We start from the raw sequence: 20,506 nt of genomic DNA on the forward strand, positions 1-20,506 counted from the left end.
TTTAATTTAATGTTATATTGATAGTGTTACGATTTTTATACTTTTTTTTTTAATTTTGGACTATTTATAGAATTAATATTTTCAGGCTTTTATACGCCAAACCTTATTTACTACTATATGTTCACCCGTATAAATATATAATGTAATGTTAAACGAACTTATTACATATTTAGGTATTTATAGTTGTGTATATAAGTAAACGTGTAGTTATATATTCTCCACTCGAAATCATTTTATTCGATGTAACGAGTAATCACTTATATTATTGTTTACAAAATATGCAATACCCATTATAAAGTATTCGTTCAGAATATGACCTACCGTATAGGATATTCGTTTTGTATGCGTCACCTACCGGACCGATAATTAAATAATAAATACAAAATTAAAAACATGGAGTTTTTTAGGTTGTCAAAATCGACCAAAAAAAAGGTCGTTAGTCGTTATTATTCAAAAATATACAATTATATTTTTATTAACTTCTTATTTTATTTAGAATATTAGTTGCAAAGAGAGAAGGAATCGATTTGTTGACCCCTGGTCTATACAATACAATTAATTGGTATTAGATATTTTTATTTTGAATCTGTCATTTTTTCAGGTCTATCTATGGACCGTAAAAGTTTTTAGAAATATTAGGATCATTAACTATTTAATATAATATGATTTGTATATGTAATTTTTGTAAAAAGTTTCAACTATTTCACATTAGCCTGCAATAAGCGTTACCTAGGACTTGATTCAGATTATGTGCTTAAGAAATGTTTACATTAAGACATACATTTATAACAAATAATTGTGCTGATAGAACATAGAACTCTTGTGCAATATTGTAAAATTAACTTTATTATAATAATAAATAGGTAGGTATGTATCACTACCTACTACTTATAAATTTACAATATTTAATCGATCACTATAAAGCCGCAACCAAGCTAAAGAAACATATTATGTTTTCGACAATAATTAATGTTTTTGTGGTTTGGACCCGGCTTAATAAATAAATAAAACTTTTTATTTCTTTTGAAGACATCTAAATTCCTACATACTTGGTACCTACTTATCGCATATTATTTCATCGGTCATCATCAATTTAATATGTTACGATAATTATTTTGCCATTAGCCTTATTGTATCGCCGTCTGGTTTTCATAAATATTGGCTATTATTATCGTTTGTATACTGCGTTTTTTAAATCTTATATTAAAGTAAAATAAAATATATTATTTATTATGTCCTTTTCTCAAATTAATTATTTTAATATATTTTCAATTGTACAATCATATAACCGAGTATATTAAATTATTAAAGCCTTTATAAGCCCAGCGTATTAACTATTGTGTAAAAAGTTAAATATCTAACTATCTATCTAATATCAAAAACTAGAAAATAAAAAAATTGAAGTTTGAAGATGTAGGCAGTGGCACAATTAAGATTTTTCAGGGAAGGTGTCGCTATAGTGACATATATTATGTATTGTACGTAGTAGTTGGAGCCGTCGAGGTTGTCCTAATTTGTTTGATCTGTTTATTGACTGAAATTTGAAATTTCTATAAATTCGGTTCAAGACCCAAGAAATGTGTCCATAATCCATACACTCATAAAACACCTCTCCCTTCGGTCTAACACAATATGTCTATAATTATATTATTATATAGCGCCTGTAAAAAAGAAAAATAACCCGAATAAGTGAATAATTCTTAAATACTTTTGTCTACCAATAACACTATAAAATATTATTAGGATATAACTAGGTTGAATATAAACTATGAAGTATCACTATATTATCAGCATTATTTTTAGTACATTTTATTTAACAAATTTATGTTAAAACTAAACTATAATTAATTTTATTTAAATTAATTAAGTACTATTAAAATTAAAATATTATATTGCATTCTTTGTTCTGAACTAAATTTATAACTTTATACCAAGTTTTTTACAAATTACAATATTAAAACAATAACATTTAGCAATATTATAAATTAAAAAATAACAATTACATTTTTAACATTTTTTCGACCTTCTGTGATTTTAGTTTCACAAAAATACAAATATTTTACTAATATTATTATAGACTTATTAACACGAAAAAACAGAATTTCAATCTTTAAGTTAATTAATCTACAAATATTCGACTCCAAAGTAGAAAGATAGTTCTAAAGCAGTCGATTTTACATTTATACGATATTCTTATACCATATTAAATTCTATATAATATATACTTAATATAATATTTATAAATATGTCTAAAATTAGTACAATTAGTTATACTTTATACCTATTTAAAATCGATGATAATTATTTTTATATATTTAATTTTTCTTGTAAACAATGCATGGTCTTTAAAGTTAAGTAGGAATGTACTTTATTATAAGTTATTTTATAGTTATTACTTATTACAGTTCTTATAGTAATTTAAAATAATACATTTTTTTTATTGGGGTACTATAAATATATTTATTCCTACAAAAAAACTTGCAATTATTATTAAACGTTGTAAGGCTTAATGGTAGCCGGTAGGTATATAAACTACGATGTCACAGCCCACAGGTCACGATAATAATTTAAAAAAATCTCAATTTATTGTAAAAGTGTAATAAAATAATATGTCATCCTCTACGTCTCTGTTATTTGTCATTATATTTATAATTTTCTCAGATCATTTATAGTTCTTAGCCCTCACATTGATCACGCTACATTATATTATCGTCTCTACAAATAGACAATTATCACTGTAATAATAATTATTGTTAATATTATAATATTCTACAGGAACTTAATCATATCTGTTTCAACAAGCATTGTTATAACTTATAAAGATTTATTATAAAATATTAAATTAGGCATTATATGTATTATTTTTTTTACCCATCAGCTGGAATTTTATTAAGCACCTAAACATGGCAGAGAAAAATATTTTCATAAGTTTAAACTAATCTAATTGTGTATCTTTTTATGAGTTAGTTTTTCAGTATTAACTTTTGTGGTATTATAGGATCTATTATTTAGAAGTTAGCCCACTAAATTACATATCAACTCAATAGTCTGCAATCTTATAAAATGATAAAGATGACTAGACGTATTAGAAACCAACCCATCCGTTAAATTAGTTCACAAAGAATTTGTTAAGATATAAATTTGACCGTGTAGGCAATAAAAAATTTACCTAAATGAGTATCAATTCGTATAAATCTAAAATTTTAAATTCAATATTATGTGTGTTGTATGTGTCGGGTAATGCGTACATCATTATATAAAATTACTTTTTCTTATTTTTATTTTATTAGATAAACCAAAAAATAAAAATAAAAAATAAATGAATCTATTTAAAACATTTTTAAAATTATTTAGTATTCAATCATTTAAATTTGATCCAATTATCGATTATTCTACGATAAACTATAATATGGATTATTCAGAATCAAACATTTTTAATGATTGCCAGTGCCAAATGTCAAATAATTAACAATAAAAATGATCTGGTATATTTGATATAATATACCTCCATATTCAGTATAGGTACTTACTGGATTTTAAAAATTCAGTACATAATTAATAACTATCCGTGTATATAATATAATAAGTACATAATGTTGTGTATCATAAAGTCCTTGATATTATAACGAATTACGAAAAAAAAAATAATAAGGTATCCTTTTTGTGAAGATAAGTGCCACATGATTCCACCCCCATTACATTTCATACCCTTTAAATAATAATAATAATAATAATGTCAATAATTTATTGTTTACAGCTGCAGGCTGTCGCCAGTAGATCTCTATACCACCTCAGCAACGGTCGCCCATAGGAACCACCGCCGCCGCCGATTTTCACGCACGCGTAGTCAACCCACAAACACACGTAGTATTATATAGTTGGCCAACCCTCGGTCGCCCGTGTCCCCTACAACGACGCAATAGAATGTCATTGTTAAACGATGGTAGATAATGTTTTTATCATTGTGTGGTATGTTCTTTTTCATCCATTATAAACGAGTCCTGTGTCCCACTGCGGGCAGAATCATGAGGGAGGAAACAAAATAAACGCCAAAACGAAAACCGTAACGTATATATTAGTGTATAGATAGTTATATATAGTGTATAGATGCTAACAAGTGTCACGTTTTCAATAGGCATGAACATGGGTACAACATGATTCCGTTTGCTATTAAAGGCCGTACATTTTAAGGCATACAATTCCATACATGTTTTACTTAAGATTTTTGTACAATATTGCCAGGTTTACGTATTTGACTTAGTAATATAGCATTTAACATTGCATAAATCATCGTATATCTTTAAGTTAGACAAAAATTGTATACATTGTTTTGCCAAATGTATTATATCTGAGGTTAAAATATTGATTTGAGTTTCGATTTGAGTGTCCTTTATACATTATATTTTATAAACACTTAACTTATTACTTGGTACGCATCGCTACGTATTACCTATAGGCTATAATAGAAACATTTATATAGCATTCAACGGTGATACAACTATAATATATAAGATAGGTAATTATTTACTATATTATGCTAAGTATATCATACGAGTTTCAATATGATATTTAATTATCGTTTAGGGTAGAAACGTATAATGCTCAGTTCCATTTATTTGCCTATTTATTTAGTTATATCAATTCTGAAGAACTTTTTAGAAAAATCAAAAAGATTAACAAATGATAAAGTATATTATTATTAAAATGGCAAAATTGTACAGGAAATCGTACACCATTGTGTTGTTTTTATGGTCATTTTGACTGCCCATTATTTGTGTATTCCCAGAAAAGTAAAACATACAGAATCGTGTGTTACCGGTGAACATTCCTGCCTGCTTATATACCTTATACTTTATTTGTGCCTGGTGTTAATATTTGGTTATCAAAAAACACTTCTCAAGACTTTTTGAAATAAGGTATAAATAATAAAACAGTAATACAATAAATAATATAATAAAAATATTCACTAAATTTCAGCACCGGGTTATAAATATTTGCACATGTTATCTGTTAAATAAATATAATTATTGAAGATGAAAAATGCACCCTTATACACCCTTATACCCTTATCCCCGTAATTACGCCAATAATAAATTATATAAAATGATTATGTATATATATGTACCAATGTCCAACTAAAATATACAAGTATACACATATTTTAATGTCGGAAAAGTAAAACGATTAAAATTAAATTTTATACCTAACAGAACGCCTATGGGTTGAGCATAAAAATGTAATAATTAATACGCGCGGCTACCAGTCATAACACATTTCATATAATAATGGAATTATTGAGTGAAATTTAACAGAAATAATTAGCATAGATTTAAGTATGACACTATAATGATTAAAAACGTTAATAAAATAATTGGGTATTTAAAATTCGCAAAACACAATTAGGATAATCATACATTCATATCACACATATAACACTATAATCACTACTAAATAATAAATAATATTGATCGATAATTATTTGTTACATATGATTAATACAGGAAAAATATTATTTGATTATATACATTTTAATATTCAATGATGATTTGATAGCTAATCATAATAATATTATAAAAATTTAGATATAGATGAATTATCAATTTATTAATTTACTTATAAGAAAAAATAATTATTTGTTTAGTCTAATTTGGTGGTTTATCTACACACATTAAAAAATATATAAATGCTAAATAGCGGCTATATAGTAGAGCTAGTAAATTAATTCTCAAATGAATAATAATAATAAGTACTTCATATTATGGAATCGTTTTATAGACCAATAATATTTGCATAATTATATTTTAAAAGTAATGAAGTTTTTTATTCTTACAAGTATATAATAGAAATATTTTTATGTACAATTTGCTTTTGAGTTATGGCAAAATTTTAACAATGCTTATGATGCAGAAATGTTAAGTGTGCTAAATCAACCAACAATAAAGCATTTATACTTAGATTCATATAAGTTCATAAATAAAATTGTAATATAATATTTACAGAAGACCCAAAATAATAATTGTCGTAAATTTGTAAAAACAAGAATTTAATATTTAGATTATTTAAACCATATAAAGGATTATTAAATAAGTATCGATAATAGTGATGATACTGAGATACGAATTACAATATTCTTATAACGTGCTCAGTGGTAACACAATGATGAAAATGTTTGTGTCTTACCAAATGCACAATAAAGGTTAGCTACGGTACTGTTCCCAATATACTGATTTTGTTTGAAGCACACCTGTGTATCTATATAATATGTTTAAGTATAATATCGTATAAAAACGTGACGACCAAGGGTTTGACCCTCTTTTTGTAACAAAAGGAAGGCACAATAGCCCAGTAACAAAATGTGTTTCCTGGAACTGGAAGCATATGGAATATTTTCAATAGATACTTCTACTTATAAAAATAAATAAATAATCTAACAACCTACTAAATAATATTCTATGTATTTAATAAATAATAATGTGATTAGCGAGATATTATTTTTACATATAGGTAATAATAATCTTAAGGCCTAAGGGAGAGCCTTAACTTCCTCTCAAAGTATTCTTAATATCGTTTATGTATGGGTTTGACTGTAAGTTACGTACTTGTGGCGTCCCATTTTCATTTTTTGTCGTTAACTAGGTATACATCACATTATTATTTGTATAAAAGAATGAGAAGTAGTAATAAGATACACCTAGTGTTGAATCCATGTATACTTCAAGAGAGTAGGGGAAATGACCCCCCCCCCCGAAATTGCAATTACCCCCTTTGAACTTATTTAGTCGTGTTAAATGAAATATAATTATCAATGTTTTAAATGTTTTAATAACATAATAGGTACCCATTTACTGACTTTATCAAAAGTTTATAGAATTTATAAGATAACGAAAATAATAATATAATTCACAATACCTTTCTCCCCTAAAAAATATCTAAATTCAACACTGGGTACGCCCCAAGTATTTTTGACAATCAGATATAATAAAAAAAATGTATGTCACAATTTAATATACGTAAAAAATAAAGCTGTAACTAAAATCATAATGATATGGGTTGTGCTGTAGTATATACCTCGTAGTATAGATATATATTTATTCTATAGTTTCGCGTACATAGTCTATGTTAGTCTATACCACGATTTACATGTTAAGTTGGCACCACGTGAATTAATTGGGTTACTCTTGTCGGATAACTCAGTAGTAATCGTGTAAAACCTAATAACGTCTAATTAACAAATGTCAAAATAGTGCTCCAAAACCATTTTAAGAAACTTTCAACTTTGATATGGTGCTGTTGAGAAATTGACACCTCGTGATTTCAACTAGGTAGGTACCTTATTTTTTCTTTGTAAATCACTACATGGGAACCGAACTGTTTTCATATTGCTTAGCCCCAATGTAGGTACCTATCTAACTCGTGTGTAACAAGTTCTCACTACCTTATGGTTATACGCTTAAACCTGTTAGAGACATTTAATATTTAAACTTGAAAGTAATATTATATGCTATGAGTGTAGTGCCAACTTCACGTACGCGGAGACAACACGTTCGGGCAAATTCGAACGAAGACGAGTGTTAATGAAATACCGGTTATACGGTTGCCCCTACTCTACTATTACTATACCGCTGGATGGCACAGTGGAGTGGGAAGACGATTGCCGTCAGCCATCCAACAGCGATACTGCATTGGCTTCACGGCACACAGTGATTCACGTACACACCCGGCCGATAGTCGTAACTCGTGTTCCAGAGACTAAACCGATACCATTGTGTACGCTATAGGCACAATATATTATCATAATAATATATTGAAATTCACAAATCCGCTGTTATCATCGTTATCGTTTGGTATTTGAATTTCAGTACGTTACACATACTATCACCTATTATAAACCGTTGTTTCATTGATCGTTTTTACAAATCGCGAATTTCTACTGTGTTTTGGTACAATACATTTTGATTTTAAGATGGGAGATATTCTACAATTTTTCGACAGTATTCCAATTGGTAGCCCGGAAGAGTCTGTGCTCAACTCCATGATGTACGAATTTTTTCGCTACAGGTGTTTCAAGAACATAACGCAGAGAGAAGCGATAATCGAAATTATGAAGAGTAAGTGCAACATATTCCGTTAGATTTGGGTTGTATTTTTTAGTTTTAGGCATGTCGATTAATTCCCTTATGTTAATATTATTATGAACTATAAGTTCTGCGATGACTTAAAACACAAACAATAAATTGATCTCCGAGACTTTTTTCTATGTCATAAATACCTGTATATTAAACATTTTTATTTCTAGGTACCTATTACAAAATATACTTAGATAATATTATTGTATATTTGTACCTTTATTTTGTCATGTTTCTTTAATATTACATTAAAGAAATATGAATTAAGTTATCATTATCACTATGTGTTACTAATAAACAGTGTCTAAGTAGAGGTGTATTTTTTAATAAGTAATAATTTATAAATTATGAGTCTTACTCATTATTAAATCTGAACCATGCGTAGTCATGAAACCAATTTGTGTATTTGGTAGCTAAAAAAGTTGTTTGTAATATAAAACAAGGTGTTAAAAAATATCTCAATATACCAATTGCTTAAATATGACAATTAAAAAGAGCCACTACTAATGGAAAGATTCATACTAAGTTTCATACTCAATAATTAATTAAATTAAAATGTAATAACAACAACAAAAAAAGTTCAAAATGTATAAAAAGGAAAAAAAAATTAGCTTGATAGATACTAATATTATTATTAGTATCGTGGTTTTTTGCAAACAAATTTCTATGTTTACCGTTACCCATGATAACTGATAAGTACATAATCGTGTGTTATGTTAATGTATATATAATTTAAAACAACGTTATATTTTAAAGGAGATTCCGACGTGATTGTGTCGTTGCCGAAGGGATATGGAAGAACGATGTGTTTTCAACTCCCTGTAATTGTCTCCATACAGAAGGTATCCATCGTTTTTGTTGCCCTCACGTCACGGATTAAAGTAATGGATTTTTTTTTCTATTAAAAATGAATTTTACAAATATTTAATAAAATTGTATTCCCGTAGGTGCAAATCGAACGGTTGAAAAACAAAAATAATTATGTAGAAGTATTGAGTTCAAAAACCACGGCAGATCAATGGTCACGTATATTTAATAATATATACAAATTTTGTAATATGTTAAGTTCGAAAAATACAGTGCTTTATATGACACTAGAATTGGCATCAAGCTTTTTTTTAATGGTTAGTCAATTTTATTGAATCATCCATGGTTCCTTCTAACATTTTATAATGAATTTATAAATGATTTTTTTACAGCATTTAATGCAGTATCTTGTTTTAAATAATGAATTGGGATTCATTGTGGTAGATGAGGCATATCATGAAAATTATTGGTCATTAGGTCAATCCAAGGAATATAATGGATTAAGAAAACTTAGAAAAACATTTCAAAGCGTTCCCTGGATTGTTACAACAGCAGATGGCAGTACTGAAGTAAGTATTGAAGAATTTATTTAGGTTTTAAGAATTTTAAATATTTTATGTTGTTTATTAATTAGGTTATTAATCGCATCAAGACCACATTGTGCCTTCATACTCATAGACCTGATTTGCCTAAAGATTCAATATCATGCTATGGCTTCTTTAAAGATGATGTATGCCTCGACCGTTAATCAACTATACGTAAAATGTTAATTCAAAATGATAAGAAGTAATAATTAATAATTTTTACCACGTATAAAGCTATTTCAGTTTTTAAGTCAATATTTTTAATTTTTGTGGAGAAAACTTAATTAAATATATGGTTATATATTGTTTTTTAACATCCAAATAAAATCAATACATTTTAATCAAAATATCTTACATAAATTTAACAAATGTATCATTTATTTGTATTATATTTACATATATATTTTCTTTTATTTTGTGAATTTGTGTGAAATAATTTAAAGATTATTGTATTTGTAAATAGGCTGGTCTGTTCTATACCCAACAAAACTAAATATTATTGTATTTTTTTTATTTAAGTGCTTATTACTTTTAAATGGGATAACAATTATAAATAAAATAAATACTGTTCAACTAAACCATTTTTTGGGTTTATATAGAATCCAATCATACTTAAAATTGAATATTCTATTTGCTAATCTAATATACAGATAAAACTGCAATTAACATATTATTATTAATTACTTTATTGATTACACATAGTATAATACACTATGTATTAAATTATAAACAATCAATGATAACTTATAAAATAGAACACTTTTAGTAAAGTAGTAGTATAGTACAGTGTATTTAATGAATACTATATAATATATTAATCAAAATTGTGTAATGATTTGTTTGTGCTTTATATTATTTAATTTCACACCTTATGGATTATTTAAGTTTTACAGTTTACTTTATGATTAGCCGAGTCCACAGTTCTTGACAGGCAACAAAATTAAAACAAAAAAATATAACTAAGATAATTTTACAATCCGATCCATTTTACTGTTTTAAAATAATTTAGTTAAAGTACTTGATAAAATAGTATAAAGCACAATAATAATGTTTAATTATAAGTTATTTCAAATCCTGAATTTTAATAAATTATCAATAAAATAAAATACTTAGTTTATATTATTGTTATTTTACCTTTTTTTCATATAGAGATAAAAATACACTAGATATTAAATATTTTTACAGGGCAAATCATATTTTGCTCATTGCTCATGAATTAATGTAATAATGTATTATAATACAGGGAAACACTGTATGACCTGTATGATCAAATTATTAAGTACCCACAATATTTTATTATTTTTATTATTATAAATATACATTTATAAATGCGTATGTATATTTATTAATTCTACCCATTCTTCTACTTTTTATTTTCAATTAAGTTGCCTCTATTAGTTTGTTACCATTTACATGGGTTATGTAAAAACCAAAACAAATTTTTTAAAAAAAGGAATTCTAATTTCATTACAGATATACATTACAACAAGTATATGACTATGGTTAATACTCAGAATATATTAATAATTTAATCTATTTTAATGCTTACCTGATCTATGTATTTACATTAATTATTTGCATAATAATAATAAATTAAATAAACTGATAATTAACAAACTAGCAACTATACTAGTATACTCGTTTATATTCCAAAACGAAAATAATTAAGTAATAATACAGCTGCCCGGTATCTATACTGATTTCATTTTGAATAAAGAAGTATTATAGCTACGTAGCTAATAGCTATCCTAAATAATATCACAATATTGATATTATTACAACTAAATAAATATTTTCGCCAATAGACAGCGGTAAGTGTATCCATAGTGCGGGTGCTGCCGGAGCTGATCCTGAGCGCGCTAGACTACGGCAATTGCAGATACTTGATACACAGATTGCGCAATGTCCTATTCGGAAGCGTCAGCGACTCTGCAATCATGGTTACCAAAATATTTACAAAATCCTACGGCATAGATAAACGTGTATTGATTTTTAGTTTCTAAAAAAGTTAAAGTAAAAGTTACACAATTGCTTTGGCGAGTTGGTCTCATATTGGTATACCATACTGGTATGGAAGTCTGTGACATAAAATATATGGTGAATATTATCTTATAAAAACTGATTATAGATTTTACGAAGTATTTTTTCATATTATACAATCATGGATAGAAGTCTTTATTATCTTTATCAATTATAAGCAAACATTTTTGTAAAAATGTCTTTTATCTGAATATCTGGTTGATATAATAATAATATGTATTTCAAAAATCTATTCTCTATTAAAACTGTTTTTCATGTTGTATTTCCAAAGTTCTGTATGATATATTAATACGTTTATATGAGTTAGTTAATAATATTATTCTGCAAATTGATGATTAACGGCTGTATATAAGTATATCAAAGTGGAGATAGGAATTTTTTTCAATATCTGTTGATGGATGGATCCATTGCATTTTATGCAGTACCTAACTAAGCCCATTGTCTTTATCAAGTAGTCATGGAACAAAATCATTTTGTTTGTAATTTGATTCTTAATTTTCTTCAGTTTTGGAGTTGGTAAGTTTTTTTAATTTGTTTATAATAAAAGTTTAATTTTCAAGATTAATCTAAATTTTAACATCCATTATTACATTAATCACTTCATCCTAAATTATATTTATTTATTCTGGATTTCAAAAAATTATTTCGTATATAAGAGATTCATTTTATTTTATTGTTACTTATTTACTTATTTTTAACGATTGCTAACTTGATAAATCTTTAACATTAATGCCTACATATCATTACTAATAAGAGAACACTAATTAGTCATAAACGGTTTTAAAAACTATTTTGTCCGAAAAATAATCACTCAAGCTGAAATCATGGTTCAAAACCAAATTTATACATAATACATAAGAGAGTATTTTATGTTATATAGCGTTTATGATTTATTAATACTAAAAAAATTTCTAAATTAAGTTTATTGTTTATAAATTCATAGTTATTATGTTTTTCTAACACAAATAACTTGTTTTGTATGTAATGATATGAAAAAATTAAAACGCTAAGATACTGAAAATTTTATCTTCTGTATTCTATATAAATTTGGTGTCTAAACTATGAATATAGCAATACAATCAGTATACAGAGTGTCCCGTAAGAATTTAATAATTAGGATATTTTGTAAAAAAAGGAGATATCATGATTTTGTTTTTTTTTTATGAATTGTAAATAATAAATAATTAATTGTAAATATAAGTGCCAGTGTTATCAAACATGTGGCTCGCAGGTTTGTGTCCTTAAAATAATACATAAATATTCTTAATATTTAAAAAAAATATTAAAAAATACGATGCTAATAGTGCCATATTTATGCAAATCTAACAAAATATCAAATTATTTGTATTCCTTTTGATGATACTTTGAGAAAATAAAAAAATAGATATAGATTTTACTTGGATATTTTTGTGGCTAATAAAGTATGTTCTGAAAATGGCGGACTTTAAACTGAAATCAAATTTGATTTAAACATTTAGTTTGATATATAAGTGTAATAACTAATAATCAAAATACTAAATTTTATTAAAAAAAATTTTGCTTTTTAATTTCTATATTTACTTGAATAAATATTAAACATTAATTAGACACATTTAAAGTGTAAAATACTCTTGTATATTAAACAATCATATTTTTGACAATAAAATGTTATTCTATGATCTAACTACTCATTTATAAGCAGCTAATTACATTAAAAATAAATTATTCATAAATTTTATTTTGGCATTGAATAAAATAGAAATGGACATTCATGGCCCAAAATTGTAAATTATACTGGGCTCATGAATTGGTAAATCATACACAGGATTCAATTTTTAACTTTTTTTAAAGAAATATTAAATAAAATCAAAATATAAAATGTTTGTAGTCCTTGTCCCTGAGAGTCTTTTAAAAGCAAACATAATTATGATGTATCCATTATTTCTGGAGATGTCACATTGGGTAATTTTAAACTTGCAAAATCGTTTTTTTTCTTATATTATTTATTAATGTGGCTATAAACAGTATAAGTTTTGACACAGAACCACTTGTAAGTTACTTTGAATTAGTATTTAAATATATGATACAATATTGATTATTTTTATTTTTATTTTTTTTCAATATTTCATTGAAATTTTGTATAACAAACTCCTTAAAAAGAAGTGTTCATAAAGAATATTTTTAAAACTATAATATTGAAAATAAAAAAACTATGATCATAAGTCTTCAAATTGTATGTTATGACTTTATGGACTAAAACCTAGGTATTTAAATCCATCAAACATTTTAGTTTTATAATTTATAAATTATATTGAAATTGTATAAAAGTAAATTAATAAAATTATAATATATAATTATGTTACTACTGTTGAACTAGATGAATATATTTTTTCAAAGTATTTTTGATGACCCCGAGATTTTTGCTGAAAAAGAAACTCTTTTTTCTTTCATTTTTACACAATAAATATATTTTAGATTTATTATTTTATGTATTTTTAATATTTTGTTAATCATTTGTATTATTTCAATATAAAAAAAAAATAAACATATATTAATTATTTATTTACTCTATGCAGCAAACAAATGTGCCAATTATGTGCATTCTTATACAACACCCTGCAATAGTGAAACCAGTATCGATGGCTTGGTGCTAGGGCGATAGGTGTTATATAAGAGAGTGCAAACAATTTTTGTTGGACTGTGGTCCGTAATATTGTTGAAAAGAATATTCACATTTACTTATTAACTTATAATTAGGGCCCAAATTTCAATGCAAAGTGCATTTATCTTGGTTAGTCTTAAACAATGCTTTTATGTACATAATTTGTTGTATGTAACAGGTGCTTCAAGGCTAAAACTTTTTTTGTTGTATTTTTCTGCATTTTTTAGCATAATTGTGTCATATTATTGGTTTTAATGCATATTTATTCAATATACTATACAAATTTAGCCTATTCAAAATATTAGTTATAAGTTATAACTATAAATCCTTGTTAAAAAATAAATTATAAAGCTACCAACATGTTTAGTATTAATATTATAATTGCAAACTAATAATAAAAGTTTAATATATATATCTAAATATTTCTATGTCAAGGGATACATAAAAATTATTAAATTTATTTCTAAAATTAATTATTATGTAAATATTTTATAATTGTTTTTTAACTGTATTAAATCTTTATTATACTTTGAAAGTATTTCTCCGGAACCATCCAGTTTATTTAAAAAATAAGTATTGAATGGTGCATTTTAAAATAAATTTTAACATATTAAACTAACATTAAACAAACAAATCAATAAGAATGTATTTAGAGCTATAATTTATGTTTGTTTTTTAACTAACTAAAACATTTATCTTTCTTTCAGTATAAAAAATATTGTTCAATAATTTAATTAAAAATGAATATATTTTTTTTTTTATGATTTTATTGAGGAGAAATTAAGATTTTATCAAATTTTTTTTTTTATCTCATTTTATATAATGTATTATTATATGTACCCATAATAATTATTTGATATGTATTTTACTTTTTCTTTGTAGTATGCGATATTGTTATAACATAATTAAAATAAATAAAATTAGTACACTATATACCTAATGTTAAAAGAATAACAGACAGGAGAATAGAGAAGTACATAAAAATGTCTTATAATATGACTCTAACTAACTTAAGAAGTTCTTCCAAAACAAAGAGGACTAAAAAAATATTTTAATAATTTGGAAAATTATATAAACAGGTTCTAATAAAAGGTTTATGTGAAATGTATTCCTCTAATACCACAATAAAATAAATAAAATACATGTAAAAATCAACAACCTTGGCGGGAATCAAATAATATGTATACATCGATCATTAAACAAAAAAAAAAATGTCAATATGTAAAACATTTCCAAATTTAATGACAAAATTAATGTTAATTTAAGACAATACATTATTTATAATCTGTATATTTATAAATTATGTTATAATTTCAATTTTATAAAAATTTCGTTGTAAAAAAAAATATATAGAATTATCGGCAATCCAGCTAAGAACTCCATTACTAAAATGCTCTTATTAAATATTAGAATATGATGGTTTTTGTATAAAAAGTTATTCTGCATAAATTATTCAAATAAAAAAATATATATATTTTTAATTTTTTTAAAAGCGTATTTAACTTATTTTTTCATGACAATATATATTTGTATTTTTATAGTTATGATATTTTATGTATACTAATTATAATCTTTTAACTAATATACATATTTTGGAATCTTGAGTGTACAAGCACGTGTATATATTATAGCTTTTTAGTATATTAATTTTTAGCCCTGGTTAAAAATTATATTTCAACTTTGATGATGCTTTGTTACCTATATTCTATTAATATACAATGTATTTTAGTTAAATATTCACTAGTTTTATTTTAACTAATATTGTGGTTACTGAAAATTTGTTTATATATGGATAAGATTTTATTTTTCATAGAGCTGAAATAGTTTTCTGATTAAGCAGAAAAAATTGAATTATTTCTGCATTCAAATATTGGAAATCTTAATATACATTCTTCATATTTTTACGCATATAATAATTAATAATACCTTGTTACAAACGATTGTTGTTTGATTCGTAACATAAATATTAAACCCTATTTGCTATAGACTTTGGCAAAATTGTGAAGTTCATTAGAAAGACTAAAACTAAATACTTTTAATTAAATATGTGTTTGAAACACTCTTATGACTGGTATATATATATATATGTTTTTTATTTTATTGTATTACTATAATACTTATATTAAATGAACTTGAATTATAATTGTAATGTAATATTTCTAGGTTTACATAGTACTTCTGAATAATATCCATGTTTCAAGTATTATTATTATTTAGTTTTAGAAGAAAAAAATTAATCAAAGCGTGTCAAGAGGAAGTCATATTAATATAGTATGGCTTAAAATATTTGTATTCTCTATGTAGAATGTGGCAATTTCATATACAGAGGGGGTTATACTGTTTTGTTTTTATAGTATAACTCCAATGTGTATGCATTTGCCATTTCTATAAAAGCTCAACTCTACAGACAAACAACAAATCTGAGTTTTGATGAAGTATTTGATTAGCCCTATCAGATCCTATGTATCTTGTAGAAACATACATATTTAATTTTTTATTTATCTACTGTAATTAATTTTATCTTTATAACACCATATTTTTACACAAAATAGATAATTTATCTAAAAATTTCCCATCAATCATATTTTTGCTGATGTAAAATAAAAACCCCCAAAAAATATTATTACAAAAAATTAATACAGTAGAACTTCGATTATCCAAACTAATTGAGACCACATCTAGTTCGGATACGTAAAAGTTTGGATATTGGAAATTAAAAAAAAAAAATTTTAAACAGTTAAATATTTTATATTATGTAGATACTTTATTATTAATAATATTTTATTAGGATTACATACATTATATTATTAGAAATACATTACATATATAAGAACATATAATGTTTATTATATTTTTTTGACAAAATTATCGAAGTTAAGCACAAGGACGTTGTTTAGATAAGTCCATTGCATTTTGTTAATCCACTAATGATTCACACACATACATTCATTTAAATATATAATATATATTAACTAAAAATTAACCAAAAGCGAGAGTTATGATAAATTCGATAAACCGGCCATGGATACGAGTTTTAACATTCGGATACACTAATTGCAGTTTGCATAAACAAGGTTCTACTGTATTGATAAAATTCTTATGACATTTTTTTTTCTGTGTTGCTATCTCTATTCAGTTTAATCTGGGTCTGATAAGGTTAAAACATTTTATTATAATGACAGTATAGATTTAAATTATATATTGTATTATATGTAGGTATGTTTAAATCAAAACATAATGTAACAATAATATTAATTTAGATGTTTAGATTTATAGCATTGTTCTATTATCTGAATTAATACAATAAACTAAAATTCAATATATATTAAACAAATGTAGTAATAATTTTAGCTATAATTGCTGTTTAAACAAATTTGTATTATATTAATTCCATTTACACTGTTTTAATGAAACATAAAAATATCCCATTAACATTTAACCTGCATGATGCAAATTTAGGTAATAGGTTTACTTATACAGTCTAATACTTTTAATATTTATTTATAATATTTTACTTGTCTATTTAATTATATGTATATATTCAGTGCCAACATCTAAATTCTAAATTTTGCAACAATTATACTTAGTAAGTTAGAATTAAATTATAATTTTTGGTGACATTCAACTGAACTTATGATGTTGGGTATATAAAAAAATTAAACATTAGATATCAGATGATGCAATGTTTAAAATTTGGTAAAATAGTAGAATTTATTAAAAATAAAAAAGCTAAATGTTTGTTTGCAATATTTTTTATGGCTGTTATATAATATTATTTATTTTTATTGTAATAATTATAATACTACTATTTTTTATAGTACTTCTAAATAATATCCATGTATGATTTGAAAATGTTTTTATGTTATGTTTTATTATTATTATTATTATATATATATATGTAGTTTAAAAATAAAATAATGTATAAAAGTATGTCAAAAGGATATCATATTAATATAATATGGTTTATAGTTTTGCTATTTAGAACATGATGAATTCATGTACATGGACGTCATACTTTTTTTATATATAATATTAAGTATGATTTCCTTGTGTGTGCATTTGTGTGTTTTATAATAAAAAGCTTAACTGTTCAACTCTGCTGACAAAACAGGACAGACAATAACAACAAATCTTGTAATATTATATATTTCTTTTGAGATTGTCAATAAAAAGTTAAAACACAATAGATCAGTTGTGAAAGTGTGTCAAAAGAATGTAAATCAATATAATATGGTTCATAATCATGCTAATTAAAACATGACAAATACATGTGTATGGAAGTTATACTTTTTCTTATATATAATAAGTATGACCTCCTTGTATGTGTATTTGCATGTTTTATAAGAAAAGCTCAACTCCTCAACTCTGCTGACAAAACAAGACAGACATACTGTCTGAGACAGTAATAACAATGATTGTAGTATTATATATAAATCATATACAACAGATTAGTGATAATATAAGTCTTGTGATTTTTTTTTTTTTTAATGCTATTTTAATTTTATTAAAACAAATTAGTTATTTTACTATTTAACCATTTTGCTTAAGAAACACAGGATGGACATAATTAATATGTATTATTATTATTATTTGTATGTTTAAGATGCTTAATTTAAAAAATGTTGCAAAAATATTTTATCCAACATTCATGTTAATATTGTTCTTAATCTAAATTTTAAACAGAAATCAAAATGCTGAATTATACAAATGTAATGATAATTAAGTTTTAATTACCTAAGACTTTACTTTACTAACCACTCACAAAGTTTAGGGTTTATCACATAGGTACTTTATAATTAAATACAAACTGAATAAAATAAATTAAAGAATATATTATATTTATTATTTAATAAAGCATCATCACTATTCACTTCATCATTAATGCTTACTACTTATTAGTAAAGTATTATGATGTGAACTTAGATTTACTCATATAGTTATATAACATAGTATTCTCCTAATTCAGATTCAGTTCTAACTAAAGGTGACAATAATAAACTATTAAATGTATGTACTTAGTACTAAATAAAAGAAATCATAAATTTCAAATTTTTTAAATTCCCTATATTGGCTATATTATACATGTAGTTTTTAACAATTTTTTTTTTCAATATAAATATTTATTTATACTTATACTATACATATTTTTAAATTTTAATTTACTTTTTAAAATAACTTTTAAAAATATATTATTATATTATATATTAAAAAACTGATTATTTTTACTTGTTAATATACTATATTTTTTAACATTTGTAATATTGACTTTTTATTTAACTTTTAATTTTAATATTGTAATAATTGACATTATGTATACTTATTACATAGGTATATAACTTATATTTACAATATATACTAAATGTTTATAACAGTACAGTGTCCGCATTCTACAATGTACCTTTTTACCTGATCATACAGAGTATCCTCGTTAAACAATTTAAATAATATACCGTACAAAGTAACTGTTTTGGCGTTTTCCAATTAAATTATTATGTTGGGTACAGAAAAATAAAATAAACTATATAACATAACAAAATATCAGTAAACAAATTCAAGATTATATAATACTTTTCAATAGAAAAATAATATTGAAGGTATTTATAATGTGTAAACAAGAATACTTCACATGTTTAAATTGTATTACACTAGAAGATCAATATAATGGTTATTGCACAGTCAAGTGATAATAGTTGTTAAGTACCTATACCTATTTAAATAGAATACCACATCCAGGTTTATTAATAAGTATGCATTGTTGACAACTGTAGAAAAAATTGACAGTTCCAAACTCACATTGATATTGTGTTAACGATTAGGAATTAATATTATGCTAAAGAAAAAGACTTCTCAAAAGGTATTCTAGTTTAATTCATATGTAGTACAAACAGAATGTAAAAGTAATAATTTGAACAAACTTAAAATATTACATATTTATATTGTATATATTATATTTATATATATATATATAAGGCACACAACTTAAATATAAATGTATAATAAATGCACAAAACTATTGACTTACAAAAACTGTGCTGCCTGTGGTTATTTACTAAGTACTTATGAAGTATAATATTTGTAGTAATGCATATAATAATAAATTTAACATTTGCAAACAATTTTTATAACTTTGGTAACGATACAAGTAAGATAATTTTCCTAAAGGTTATCACATTAAATTATAAATATTATTAAATTATCTTCATTATTTTATAGGTTTTTTGTGAAAGATTTTTTTTAACTACTTAAATATATTTTAACAAGATTGAGAAGTACATTAAATGATTCATGTTTGGAAGATTTCATCTTCA

General features: G+C 24.4%; 1 protein-coding gene across 2 annotated transcripts; it reads left to right on the forward strand.

Moving 5' to 3' along the window:
- Window positions 1-7,602: 7,602 nt before the first annotated feature.
- Window positions 7,603-9,783, forward strand: LOC113558776 (ATP-dependent DNA helicase Q5-like). 2 transcript variants are annotated; one of them, XM_026964311.1, is made up of 6 exons: window positions 7,603-7,858; window positions 7,964-8,108; window positions 8,883-9,007; window positions 9,074-9,250; window positions 9,326-9,502; window positions 9,568-9,783. In XM_026964311.1, exons 2-6 carry the CDS (start codon window positions 7,964-7,966, stop codon window positions 9,679-9,681), a joined length of 738 nt encoding a protein of 245 aa, XP_026820112.1. In that variant the 5' UTR covers window positions 7,603-7,858; the 3' UTR covers window positions 9,682-9,783. The 2 variants fall into 2 exon arrangements, with proteins under 2 accessions (XP_026820112.1, XP_026820111.1); XM_026964310.1 differs by having other exon boundaries at window positions 7,605-8,108.
- Window positions 9,784-20,506: the final 10,723 nt, after the last annotated feature.

Source organism: Rhopalosiphum maidis, chromosome 3 (assembly GCF_003676215.2).
Source record: "Rhopalosiphum maidis isolate BTI-1 chromosome 3, ASM367621v3, whole genome shotgun sequence".
NCBI lineage: Eukaryota > Metazoa > Arthropoda > Insecta > Hemiptera > Aphididae > Rhopalosiphum > Rhopalosiphum maidis.